The sequence below is a fragment of the Limulus polyphemus genome, unplaced genomic scaffold (assembly GCF_000517525.1).
Source record: "Limulus polyphemus unplaced genomic scaffold, Limulus_polyphemus-2.1.2 Scaffold1330, whole genome shotgun sequence".
In the NCBI taxonomy this organism is placed as follows: Eukaryota; Metazoa; Arthropoda; class Merostomata; order Xiphosura; family Limulidae; genus Limulus; species Limulus polyphemus.
Window position 1 is genome coordinate 61,312 of NW_013666940.1, and position 13,492 is coordinate 74,803.

Consider the following 13,492-nt stretch of genomic DNA (forward strand, 5'->3'; position numbering starts at 1 on the left):
AAACAGTCAAAATCTTTGCTGCCATGTGGAAAGCTATGAAAGATTGTGATGAAGAAGACTGCATGTTATGTGAAGATTAATGTTATCGTTTGCCCAAACCAATTGTATTTGTTATCAATCTGTAGCACGAGAAAGTATCAAAAATCACAACTCGCAAAGTATATGGTTCAAATGAACAATGATATTTTCGGCCAAGACGCTAAATACCCTGCTGGCAGAATGTTGGATGGATGTGCTCTGCTGCACCAATTTTATGGACAAAGGTTGAGACAACGAACACTTTCGTGTGACTCATTTCTTTATTTTGTGGTGCATTACGAAGCACTCTTTATCAATCTTAATTTATGTAATTGAGTAAAATAGTAAAACAAATAATAAAAGAGTAAGATGTGGATTCTTTAGCCCACAACTTCCCACATCTATTATCACCCTCAAATGCAAATTAAATAAAATATTAATTTTAAGACTTTGTTAATGAAGCGAAACTTATAAAGTTGATGACATGTTGATCTACATCACCTTCTGGTGGCTTGCAGGCAAACTATCTGTGCTGATGATCTTACCATTCTACCCGTCTTCTAACAAAACGTCCCTTGTGCCAGTTCATGGAACTATAACGTTATTGCTACCGAATCCCCCCTAATGTTACTTCGTTGAACTGTGTTTCCAGAGGTTGTTATTATCTTAGGGGAAGGGTGACATGATGGGAGTTGCTAGCAATGACGTTATAGTTCCATGAAATAGTTCCATGAAGTGTTTCCAGAGGTTGTTATTATCTTAGGGGAAGGGTGACATGATAGTTCAACGAAGTAACATTAGATTTGTAATTTTTATAACGCTTATCAATCGGAAAACTTCAGATATTTGATCAGGAACCTTTACAGAGTTCGAACATTACAAATTATTTAACTTCAGTGGATTCTCATCGGATACTAGTATTTTTACGAAAATATTACCTAACTTCAACGGTGGAAAACCTAGTGTGTGTGGCCAAGGACAAAGCTAGCTAGCTGATTGGCTGCCTTAGGGGGAGGGGAGAGATAGAAACGATCACTTCTGTAGCTGATTATAGCAAACTACTAACAGACACTCTCTTATGCGCGTCGCGTTGGTTGTATTTATAGGTTTTCTAGAAAATTCAGATCACATAACAATACTGAGCTATATTTAAACATTTACATATACAGATATAATGTTGATTCTTATTCTCGAGAATCTTCTACAACTTTGGAAAATAAGCGGGAGTTTCGCAATAAATATCTAACACTACAAGATATGCATGTTTTTTAAATATAAACTTAATCTAAACAACGTTCATATTAAAATAAATACATAACAAGAAATGAAGTCCTTTCTTGATTAAACCACTTTATTCGTCCTAGATACAAACTTTTAGTACACAGTAGTTCCACAATCAGTACGTTTCTCGTCACTTTCAACTTAACGACTTTTATAATACACGCTATAAATCACAGCTATTCACAATCTCGATAACTTCGCTCTCGACGAGTGCAAAACACACTTTACGGCTCACTAGCTCGAAACTAAGAGAATCATAAATTACACGGAACTCAAAGTAACTACTGCTCTCTCTTCATTTATCCCTGGTGGTTTTCTCTGCCAGGCTTATATACTAATGAAGAGGGCATCTCGAACACACTCGGACTTCCCCGCGCTGGTAGCGTGCGTGATGAGTTTCTCGAATGATCAACGCGTCAGCAGCGTCACGTGACTTCCGCTGTCGTAACAATAACCTAACATGTGTAACTTTATAGAAACAAATAAGATTCTGTTGTTATCTTACTAAAGGTCATTGATAGTTAAGGCCCAAAAGAAATATATTTTATATTAAGAGTAGAATAAATTATTATAAATCCGACAAGAGCTACAAAATAATAATAATAATATGCAGAAAGAAAAGTTAGAAAACTCATATACGGAACTTAGAGACAGAAATATTTTATTTATTATTGCGCAAACACTTTTGTAATAATGATGCTACATCATTTGACCTGCATTATAGAACCACAGAGCCATGAACACACTGAAAGCTCAATAAGGATATGAGCAATCTTGTACATATATCATACACTGTTATACACTTAAGTAGCACTACATGTTTCGTAGCAGAAACTGAACGTTAGAAACTCAATAATATTACACTATTAAAAACATCATTCGTAAATTATTCACGTAAAGGTTTGTTTTAAAACGTCCATAAAAGAGATAATGAATCAGTTATGAACGTTCCAAAAATTGGAGAAGTATCTTGTCAAAATTAAAGTTTAAAGCCAGTAATTTATAGCAAATAATAGCCTTGAAAACTTTTAATAAATAATTTTGTAGCATTTAGTGCCATTAAGAGCAAATATTATTTTAGGTATTTAGGTGATTCTATGTTATACATTATTAAGAAAACGTTTCTTGCTAAACAAAATGATTTTGTTACTGAATGAGATGTAGGATCAACTTTTGAGACAATTTCACGCAACATTTCGATACTAAAGCTCTTGTCAATATAACCCAAATTAGTATTTTTGCAAACAATGCAATACAGTTGTACGTTACACAAAATCAGTTTTGGGTTCAGTCACTAACTTCATTTGAAGCAATTCAAGCTTGTAATTTTGAAATTATGAAAATTTTTCTTGTTTATTTCTTGTTAAGCGCAAAGCTACAATCTGTGCTCTACTTACTGCGGGTATCGAAACCTGACTTTTAGCGTTATAAGCAGTGAAAACTTAACTGCTGAGCCCCCAGGGAATTTTTTTTTTAAAAAAAACTTTAACTATAAACGCTCCTCCAGTGGGACAGCGGTAAGTTTAAGGAATTACAACGCTAAAATCCGGGGTTCGATTCCCAGCGGTGAACACAGCAGAAAGCCCAATGTGGCTTTGCTCTAAAACAAAAACAATTCGAAGCGAATAATCCCAGGAAATCAAAGTGGAAAAATTAGTTCTCGATAGTGAATAACAAAACGCAACTCAGGATTAACAGGTTAATCTGAATAGTTTTTTTTTTGAAGTGCAAATAATGGTGTTCAAATAAAGTTTCTTCAGCCTACAAACAACCAAGGTTCTATGGCTTCATATGTAAAATAACTATATTAGTATTCTGAAACAAACGAATCAGATTCTGTCATGGGGGGAGGGATCTCCTACCGGCACCGTATTTCCAACCATCAAAGGTAAATACATGGAAAAACGCCACACCTCTACACAGCTGTTAAGTTGGTGCCAGAACTATGAAATGGATTTAACACGGCTGGTCTTTCTCAGCAAATAACTTTAATCAAAGTTTACAATTTTATTATTTACATTTTCTAAAGAAGAAAACGTATTTTAATTATTGTTTATTAATAATGTATAACTTCTCTACATACTAAGTAATTTATCGAAACTCCGTATCTTGCTGGCTTGGTATCAGTCATAATTAGTGCCCCAAACACTAATATCTTGCCGGTTTGATATCAGTTGTTAGTTAGTGCCTGAAACACAATACCTTTTTTTTTTGGCTCGATGTCAGTTGTTAGTTAATGCCCGATACACTATATCCTATCGGCATGATATCAGTAATATTTGAAACATACGTAAAAAAGAATACTATCAAACATCATTTTTATAAATAAAAATACAAAATAGTATAAGGTAGATCTTTAATTTTTTTAAAAGTCTGATCAAACTACATTATTCATTCTTAACACATACATTTACTTTTGTTAAGTCACGTTACCCGATGTAAGATTATTTCAAAAAAATACAGATTAATATGTGGCGTATAAAATTAGCGTTATCCATGTATCAAACTAGAATAATTTATCGTTTTTTTATATTGTTACACTACAAAGAAAAAAAAATCAAAATCACAAAGCAACATAAAATATTTGTAAGTCGAATATATACACATATGTGACTAAATATTTTTTATTTTAACAAAGTCCCAACTGTGTGAACGTTTCAACAAAAAATCTCAATTATGTGAACATTTCAAGTTAGGATACAATGAAGAAGAAATGCTTGTTTGTTTGTTTTGAATTTCGCACAAAACTACACGAGGGCTATCTGCGCTAGCCGTCCCTAATTTAGCAGTGTAAGACTAGAGGGAAGATAGCTAGTCATCACCACCCATCGCCAACTCTTGGGCTACTCTTTTACCAACGAATAGTGGGATTGACCGTCACATTATAACGCCTCATGGCTGAAAGAGTGAGCATGTTTGTGTGACGGGGATTCGAACCCGTGACCCTCAGATTGCGAATCGAGCGCCCTAACCACCTGGCCATGCCGGGCCACAAGAAATGCATACAATATAGCTAGATGCACGCAGTTTACCCTATTAGCATAATGAACTAAACATTTCTTAATTAATCATAAGAAGGACAAATAAATTCTACAAATTTAGGACTTTGGAGTTAAATTTCTTATAAATGATCAAACATAACTATCAATATTGAATAGTAAATGCGAAGTCAAATATAAATCAAAAAGTATATTTACATCAACTCTTCGTTAGTTAACATGTGTTGGTAATATTAGGTTAAAAGTAACATAGTTATATATATATATATATATATATGTTAAATTGATAAGTGTTACGACTATAAAAAATACAGACATTTTAATAACAAAAATGTATATATACATATATATTGAGGAATAGTGTTATACATTACCGCGAACATTTTGGTTGAGCAGTTAGTCTATTAGGAAGTCATGTGCCTGAAGAAAACAGAGATTCGTTGATTTAGTCCGGTTTCATCCGAGTATGGTAAGCTAAAAATACTAAATCAAGTTAATTGTTTGTATTAATGTATAAAATTTCAGTGATTAGAAATTTTAGAATATACCACGAGCCCGGATGTTGATCAACGTAATTGTAATTTCCTACTTTGAGGCAGAAATCATCGCTATTTTAAAAAAGACAAATCACATCCTGTTCTGAAAGTCAGTCGTAATCTGGGTGTGAATGTCTGTCATTAATTTTCCTGAATTCTATAGATTTCTGTATTATTCTTAACAGCTTTGCCCGATCCGTCAAAGCGGGGGTTCCCGCCCCTCCTTTAGCGAGCTTTATTCACCCTTCGCCATAAAATAAAAACAATCACACATTTAGAAAATAAAAACAATTTTCAAGTACACTCTCAAAAAATCAAGAAAAATAGTGCAACTTAAATTAAAAATGACTTATGATATGAGCATTATGTACACACAAATTGACAAGTTATATATATTACATTTTAATCAGCAGAAAAATAATAGTATCGCATGAAATTCTTATTTATTTATTTTTCTACTTTTCAGTTTATCCTCTACATCATGATTATATCGAAAATGTTTACATTAATTTCTAATGTTAAAAAGCGTTCTGAAAGAAATAGGACAGTTTTGAGCATATTAGCCCCCAGTGGTACAGCGGTATGTCTGCGGACTTACGACGCTAGAAACCGGGTTTCGATACCCGTAGTGGACAGAGCACAGATAACAAGCTATTCATGTTGTAACATTTAATGACGTCATTCTTCATAACTAGAGATTTTAAACACATTTTTAATATGTTACCAAAAGATAGACACTGGCTGTTACATATATTAGATCAGTTATCCCGGTTAGTTATAAACAATTCAAGGCAGTAGAAGTCCAAGGTCTCACTAACATAATCTTATCACCCAAACCTTGACGCATAACGTCCCAGCAGAAATTGTTAAAGTATACCCAATTTATCTATTTTATAAAGTTGTTTTACTCAAGTGGCTCTTTGGTAAGTGGAAGATTTCACACGTACCAGAATATATTCTTTTATTACGTCATATAACCTAAAAAGTACGGTTTTAACGCCGAAAGAAGTTGACACACCCAAAAACCAATAGGCCTACGGTTTGTGATAAAATTATATCACAAAGATCAAACCTAAAAATTAATTTGAAATAGTGTAATTAGTTAAGAATGAAGGTAGTACGTTTAAAAGAAACATGTTTTGTCCAAAAAAGTAATAATAAAATTTCAGGAGAAACGTAATAAAAACATACGCATTGTGTTCATTTACCTCTAAATCAATGTTTTTAAAATTCGCCAAGAACTTCGAAATATCTATGTCAAGCTAAGAATAAAGAAAAACGTACAACGATCTACAAAAGTGAAATTTAAACCAGCCCTCATGAACGTTTGAAGTATTATACATGTTCTTAAGGCAACAATATCAGGCCATAGTTTTGTTGCTCAGAAACACAGACGATTCAAGCGTTACCATAAGACAACTGGCTTTTATATACATTAGATAACTTTTCTTGCACTATATTAGGTGTATTGTTTGTTGAAGAAGCTTATTAAGTAAAAATTTTGTTTGTAATTACGCACAAAGCTACACTTCTGTGTTCTGCCCACCACGGGTATCGAAACCTGGATTCTAGCGTTGTAAGTCTGCAGACATATCGCTGTACCACTCGGGGGCATAAAGTAAAAATATCAGTAGACAATACACATGAACTTTTCTCTACGTTAAAATACTTTTATTTGCGACCTTTCGGCCCTCTTACCGTTTACTGTGGAACACTGCTTTGAAATAGGTATCCAGGCAACAATCGTAACAATAACAGACATCTGGTATTAAAGTTATTAAACATACAAAATTGAAAACCACCATTTTGAACAAAACAAGATATTAAAATCAACGTACTGTTAAAAATGTTTAATTTCCCTAGCTCTTCGAGGGTACTGAAATCGGGTCCGTGTATGTGTGTGTATGTTTCCGCGCGCGTATCTAGAAAACTAATAGACTGATGTACACGAGTTAAGGGGGGTAAGAGGTCAAAAATTAGTCTGACCCCCCAAAAGATTGCTACCGAAATAGCGATGCAGACCTTTGATTGACTGACGAAAATTTTACACAAGATGGAAAATTAGTATAGGACAATCTTCTCCAAATTTGGTCCGAATCTAAATCCAGATCATCTTGAAGCATTTTTAGAATGGGGAGATAGGGCATTTTCGCGGCTTCCGGTTTATATCTTTGTAAAGTGTAACCGGACTTGTACCAAATTTCATGGGCAGACTAAGGTTGAGTCCTCATTATATTACAAAAAACATCCGAATCGTTTATCATTCTGGAATCTTAAAAAGGAGCAGCAGAACGAGGTTATGGGAATCTCTTTGATTGCTCTTGTTTTGTATGTTCTTAAGGGGTGCTACTTTTTTTTTAATATTACATTTGTCATATACCATTTGGATCACAAAGAACAACAAATTTTAAAATATAAATTATTAAAACAGCGAGGTTAATATTTTTCGGAATACAGTCATTATTGAGAGAAATTTGAATTGATAATCGCTGTCTTATCTTTTAGACTTCATGTTTGTATGGATATACTATTTTGTGCCAAGAATTTTGCTTTTCTTCAGATAAAAGAATTTTATTATATGCACGTTAGAAGCCTGAGTCCAAAGCATGAAACACAGATTTCAAGAGTTCATGAAAGACTGTAAAAGAAAGGTATCATTTTGACTTACATGACACATTATTACATATTAGGCATAATACAATAATTTGTAATATTAATAGTAGATTAGTAGCTAATCTTCTAGCTTTAATTATATACTTGGCTTCTCTTTTGCAAGAATCCTTTTCAATTGGTATCTATAAGTTCTCGTATGGACCATATTAGCGTTCCGGACTGAGCATTTCATAACTATCTCTTAGTTTTTTCTCTAACTACTCTTATTGACAGTATGTTTTTGGTTATTATATTGCACAAATTAAAAATTGGGCCAATTAAATGTCATCCATTGGGCATTTCGTAAAGAACTAAGATGTCGTGATACTGATCATTACCCAACCCACCATCAATTTTTGACATTGTTTCCCAGAAAGACACCCCACAAAGTCTGAAAACAGCCACCATGCTTCTCTGTTTTCCTTGTGTACTCTTTATTAAATCGCTCATGGTCACATATCTATACAATAAAAAATGTCAAATTTTGAACAACAACAACTCCATCTTTGTATCATTATATTCCAAACTAAATTGTCTCATTCCCTAATAAATATTGAACATTTCCATGTAGATTACTACCTTGCAATCGCTGTTTCTAACTGCATGTACTGTGCCTTTTACATTCGATTATTTCAGCGTATTGTAAAATTGGTGTGATATTGAATTGTTCGATGGACACTGCTCTCCGGTACAAATATCTTCTGGACGTCCCGTCTTCTTATTCGACTTTAAACTCCCAGTTTTAGTAAAACGATTTGATGTTCTTTGAACTGTTTTCGAGAAATTTACATTAGGTTATCGTTTTATTGTACAAGCCAATATTTTATGTTAGTACTCATTGTCTAACTTTAGGAAAGTTTAAGCTTGTAAAGTTTGAAGTTAGCGTTTTATTCGTCATTCCTTACAGTTACCTTACTTGAAACAAGAATGTTGATGATTTAAAACAGGTGTAAAAAAGTAAAATAAAATCCATAGTTCATGGTGTCAAGTTATAGATATGCAATTTATTTCCTGATAATATATATAAAGTAAACAACCGTATTTATTATATTTATAACAAACTACGTAGATATAAATTGTTCAGATGGTATCATTAATATTTTACCTACCGTGGTTCCATTCTTACAGCAATACAAGACATTTTTCTATTGTTATTGGATTCAGTTTTTATGACTGGTTGTGCATGTATACATTAAGTGTTTACCCAAATATGAATTCAGAAAAAGACTTGGGTGACAAGGTTTGTAGAATGTAGTTCGAGATGAACTTTTACGCTGTAATTATTTTATGTATAATACAAAAGAGGCGATCAGTTTAACTATTTCCTGTCAATGTTTCCTAAATCCTTAATTGATCTTTTCGTAACTGTATTAAGAAAATTCGTGCAACGTTTACGTCAAGAGAATCAACAGAAAATGCATTTTTTTTCTATTATTTGTAGATAGTTAATCATTAAAACAACAAGTTCAGTAAATGTCAAGACACGAATGAGCCCCAAATTCGGCCTTTCGCTATCAGGAAGGTCTTTACCTGATATTCCTTGTTAAAGGTTGACAAGTTTATTTGGTATTCTTAGCATCAGGGAATACCAAGCTTTAGAATTATTTTTGTCAAGATAATTTTTTTTTCAAATTACTTATGTTTAAAACAAACTTTGTTTTATTGGTGATGTTAAATAATCTTATGTGCACAGGCGTGAGTCCAAGCGCGCATTCCATGATCTTTTACAGCGCCATTAAACATGACATTATGGATTTGATGTCAGGGTTATCAACTATTCATTTGACCTTATACTGCTGATTTAGCAATAGCTCTTGGTAGAGGAGAGTAAATACGAGATACAATATACAGGAATACTGAATAAAACTGTAGATATGCATTTAGAAGGTTGTAGAGGTCATGCAAATACCATATGTAAACTATTCGATGGGCAAAAGTATTTTTGTTCTTCACAGGAACATTACTTTGCAATCCGATTTGTCAGAGTTAGACTAATGTCAATTCACAGCCATATCTTACTTTTAAGACCTTTAGTAACACATCTGATTTTTTGTTTACAAAAGACTTGTAGATTTTACTAAAAATACATTTCGTGTAGATACACGTAATAAATTTGGGATTATAGTCAACATTATTTCTCCAATATGGGCTTGGTCCAACGGACTGAGCCAGTGCACACTATGATAAATGATATCTACAACAGTTACATTGCTCAAGTACTTTTTAAACTTTAGTTAAAAATTGGTTATTTGGTTGACTGAGTAGTAATAAATTAATCTTGTATACATTTTTTTTTCAATCCAGAATTAAACATTTTAGAAACAGCAATATGTTTGTTTTGTATTTTCGCATTGATAGTGAAAAAAATAGAGGTAGAAAACGGTATACTTATTGAATACTAGGTGGAGTAGCCGTCCATTGGAAGGGTAAAATAAAAACACGTTTGTAACAAAGGAGAGAAAATGGTGTTTATATATTTTTTCTTAACATAATAAACATTAAAAGTGCAATAGAAATACATAAAGGTACCAATACTGAAAAGAAAGACAAACTGTTTTCAAGAATCCTATCCTTCCCTCCCCCCACATCATGATCTTCCTCGTGTCATTCTGTATCATTGTGTCAAGTTGGGTGCTGATTGATCAAGAAATGTATAAGGAACAGATGGCTGAAAGGTACAAACAAACAGATACAAATTTAGCTTTATATGTTAGATTAAGCTGTTGTTCTGTCATCTAGCGACTAATTATGTGAGTACAAAACATTTCTTTAAACCTTGAGTGAGCTAATTCCAATTATCTACTCACAATAAGAATCTTTGTATGTTTGTTTGTAGTCAAGCACAAAGATACACAATGAGCTATTTGTGCTGTGTCCACCACGGGTATCAAACCCGTACTTCCGCTGTGTCACTGGAGGCAAGGTAAGAATCTTAAATATGCGAATGAACGTTTCAATATGATATGTCCCTCGGTGGGACAGTCTTCGGATTTACATCCCTAAAATCAGGGGTTCGATTCCCCTCGGTGGCCACAGCAGATAGCTCGACGTGGCTGTGGTATAAGAAAACACACACACACACATTCAATATAAATAAAACAATTTTGCTAATATATTATCTTCAAAATAAAATTCAACATTTAAACACCATGTATATTATTAGAGTCACAAACGTTTGATGCACATTGCGAGAACTAACATAAAATATATTTCTTTTTGTGTGTAAATAACAGTCTAAGCCTAACAATTTTTCGTTCTCTTTGAGGTCTGGAAATTTTATCTTCATTCTGATTGTCACTAGTTGTTGAGTTTGTTTTGTTTCAGAAGTCCAAGCAAAGCTACATAAGAGCTGTTCCCTAAGTTAGCAGTGTAAGACTAGAGGGAAGGCAGCTAGTCATCACCACCGACCGCCAACTCTTGGGCTACTCTTTTACCAACGATTGACTGTCACATTATAACGCCCCCACGTCTGAAAGGCCGAGGATGTTTGGTGCGACGGGAATTCGAACCAGCGACCCTCAGATTGCGAGTCGAGCGCCCTAACCACCTGGCCATGCCGGGCCAATTTAACTTGTAGTTACGGCTTTACTTCTCACACTTTCCGAAAAACAAACATCTTTTTGGCCGTGGGTGCGACATAAGCGTGACGGTCAAATCTCACTTTATGATAAAAGTAAAGTAGCCCAAGAGTTGGCGATGGGTGATGTTGACTATCTGCTTTCTGTCTAGACTATCAGTTCAAAATTAGAGACGGCTGGTGTGGCGGCTAGCGCTGACAGTCATCATGTAGCTTTGCGCAAAATTCATACCAAACAAACAAATTAAGCACACCCTACACAGACGGAAATGCCGAATATATCTACAAACTGTGTTAAAAACAAACAAACACTATTTATCTTTGATTTATTACGCTTAATCTGCAGTAAATAGTTTTTGGCTGGTCTTAATTTTGGTGTATTATTTTAACACAGGATTATTTGTTTTAGCTCAAAGCTGCACATTAGACTATCTGCGCTCTGTTCACCATGGGAAAATAAACCACGGATTTTAGCGTTGATAGTTCGTAAACTTACTGCTCAACCACTGGAGGACTCTCACGGGAAGCTCGTGTTTTCACTTACATATGTTCAAATTCAAACTTTATTCATCTATTGACAGTTGTGCAGACACTGAAATCTTCACAGCCTCGTCTATCTAAAATGGTTTAAAGTTATGAAAAAAGTATGAATCATCCATATGAAACCAAGTCAATTGTTATTGGTAAATAATAAAAATTGAAAACTTCTGCTACCATTAGAAGTAACAAAAAGTCATAAATACCGCCACAACATGATTGCAGGTTAAATTACGAAGAAGTGAAAATCAAACAGTAGAAATTAGTGATTAGACTGAATAGTAATGACTAGATGCAGGACTGATGCTCGCAGGTCTCAGACTTAAACTGTGTTTAATAAATATATACATTTATCTATGTGTTTGAAATTTTTTTTTGATATAACGGAAAATTAAAATGGAACAACTTGTTGTTAAAAAATAACATGTTATAGAAAAATGTTACATTTAATTATATTTCATGTAAAGTTTAGATATGCTGCGTAAAATTCGCGCTATCCATCCTTCCCCTTTTTTAACTTTTAGCTTTTCAAATAAATGAATATATATATATAGAGAGAGAGTACTGTACAAAAGTATTAGTATAAAATCAAAAATTAGATTTCAGGCTACTTTCAAAGAACAATGGAAGGTAAATCATAGGTGAAACATAAAAAATTTATTAATCTTCATATTTAGTACAAGAAACTCAGTAGAAATGCTTGAGTTCAGCAAATAATTAATATCTTGTGTGTCCTCCTATTGCTTTAATAACTGCAGACAGTCTTTCAGGCATTGTTGCAACATATTTAATTAAAGTGTCTTTTGGGATTGTACTCCAAATGTCTCTAATACACTCCCATAAAGTTTCCTTGGAAGCAACTTTTGATTTGTCAAGTTTCTGATCTATCAAATCCCAGATCTGCTCAATTGGGTTGAGATCGGGGCTCTGTGGGGGCCATTGCATCATTTTAATGATTCCAACAGCTTCTTTCTTAGCTAAGTAATTTCTGCATAGGTTGGATGAGTGTTTGGGGTCATTATCTTCTTGGTAGTAGAAACCTTTACCAATAATACACAAACCACTAGGTATACCGTGACGGATCAGTATCTGATGGTACTTGCACTGGTCCATTATTCCATTTATTTTGCAAATATCTCCTGTCGTCTCGGCAGAAAAACACTCCCAAACCACCACACTGCCTCCCCCATACTTCATGGTAGGTGTTATGCATTGAGGTATTTTCATCTTTCTTCCGCCGGACGTACAACCCACGCTTTGAACCAGATATTTCAAACTTGGACTCATCCGTCCATAACACCCTTTTCCAATTATCAACAGTCCAGTTTTTGTACTTTTTTAGCAAATTTCAGTCTCTTGACAGTATATGGAGATTGAAGTAAAGGCTTTTCAACTGCTACAAGACCAAATATTCCATTCTCGCCGAATCTTCTTGATATTGTAGATCTGGACACTTTTCTTAGTACATGGTCGTTTATCTCATGCTTGAGATCAATAGCAGTCTTCCTTCTGTCCGGAAGGCTGCATGAATGAAGATATTTAACATCAGTATCATTGAGTTTAGATGTTCTGCCTCTTACTTTCCTATTTTCAAATTTAGCTGTCTTGGTCTCACGATCTAGGCCTTTCTAGGGTGTACTTGACAGTGTTTGGGGAGCATTTCAAGTCTGCAGCACTTTGTCGGAGAGTCCAACCAGCATCACGTAAAACAATTCTCTACGCTTTTTGGGCCGTGGCACGACAACAGAACTTAATATATTGTGTTAAACACTGTTTTAATCAGAGTATAATTGTAGAGTGCTATTAAATTGATCTCTTCTAGCATATACCAGTATCATATGCTAGCCTCTTTATATATAGTTAAGACACTGTATGGGGTACCATGACAGTTA

The 13,492-nt window shown here is 34.1% G+C and overlaps 1 protein-coding gene across 2 annotated transcripts in view; it reads right to left on the reverse strand.

The window, feature by feature from the left end:
* Nucleotides 1-13,492, reverse strand: part of LOC106463123 (sorting nexin lst-4-like) — a 98,121-nt gene that overhangs the window by 53,775 nt on the left and 30,854 nt on the right. Inside the window, exon 1 of one of the 2 annotated variants that reach the window (XM_022390550.1) lies at nucleotides 4,673-5,014. The exons of the other annotated variant lie outside the window; for it this stretch is intronic. Within the exon in view, the coding sequence (XP_022246258.1) occupies nucleotides 4,673-4,681 (9 nt within the window). The 5' untranslated portion in view covers nucleotides 4,682-5,014. Of the gene's footprint in view, nucleotides 1-4,672; nucleotides 5,015-13,492 lie in introns of those variants that run through there. 2 annotated transcript variants of the gene reach the window in all.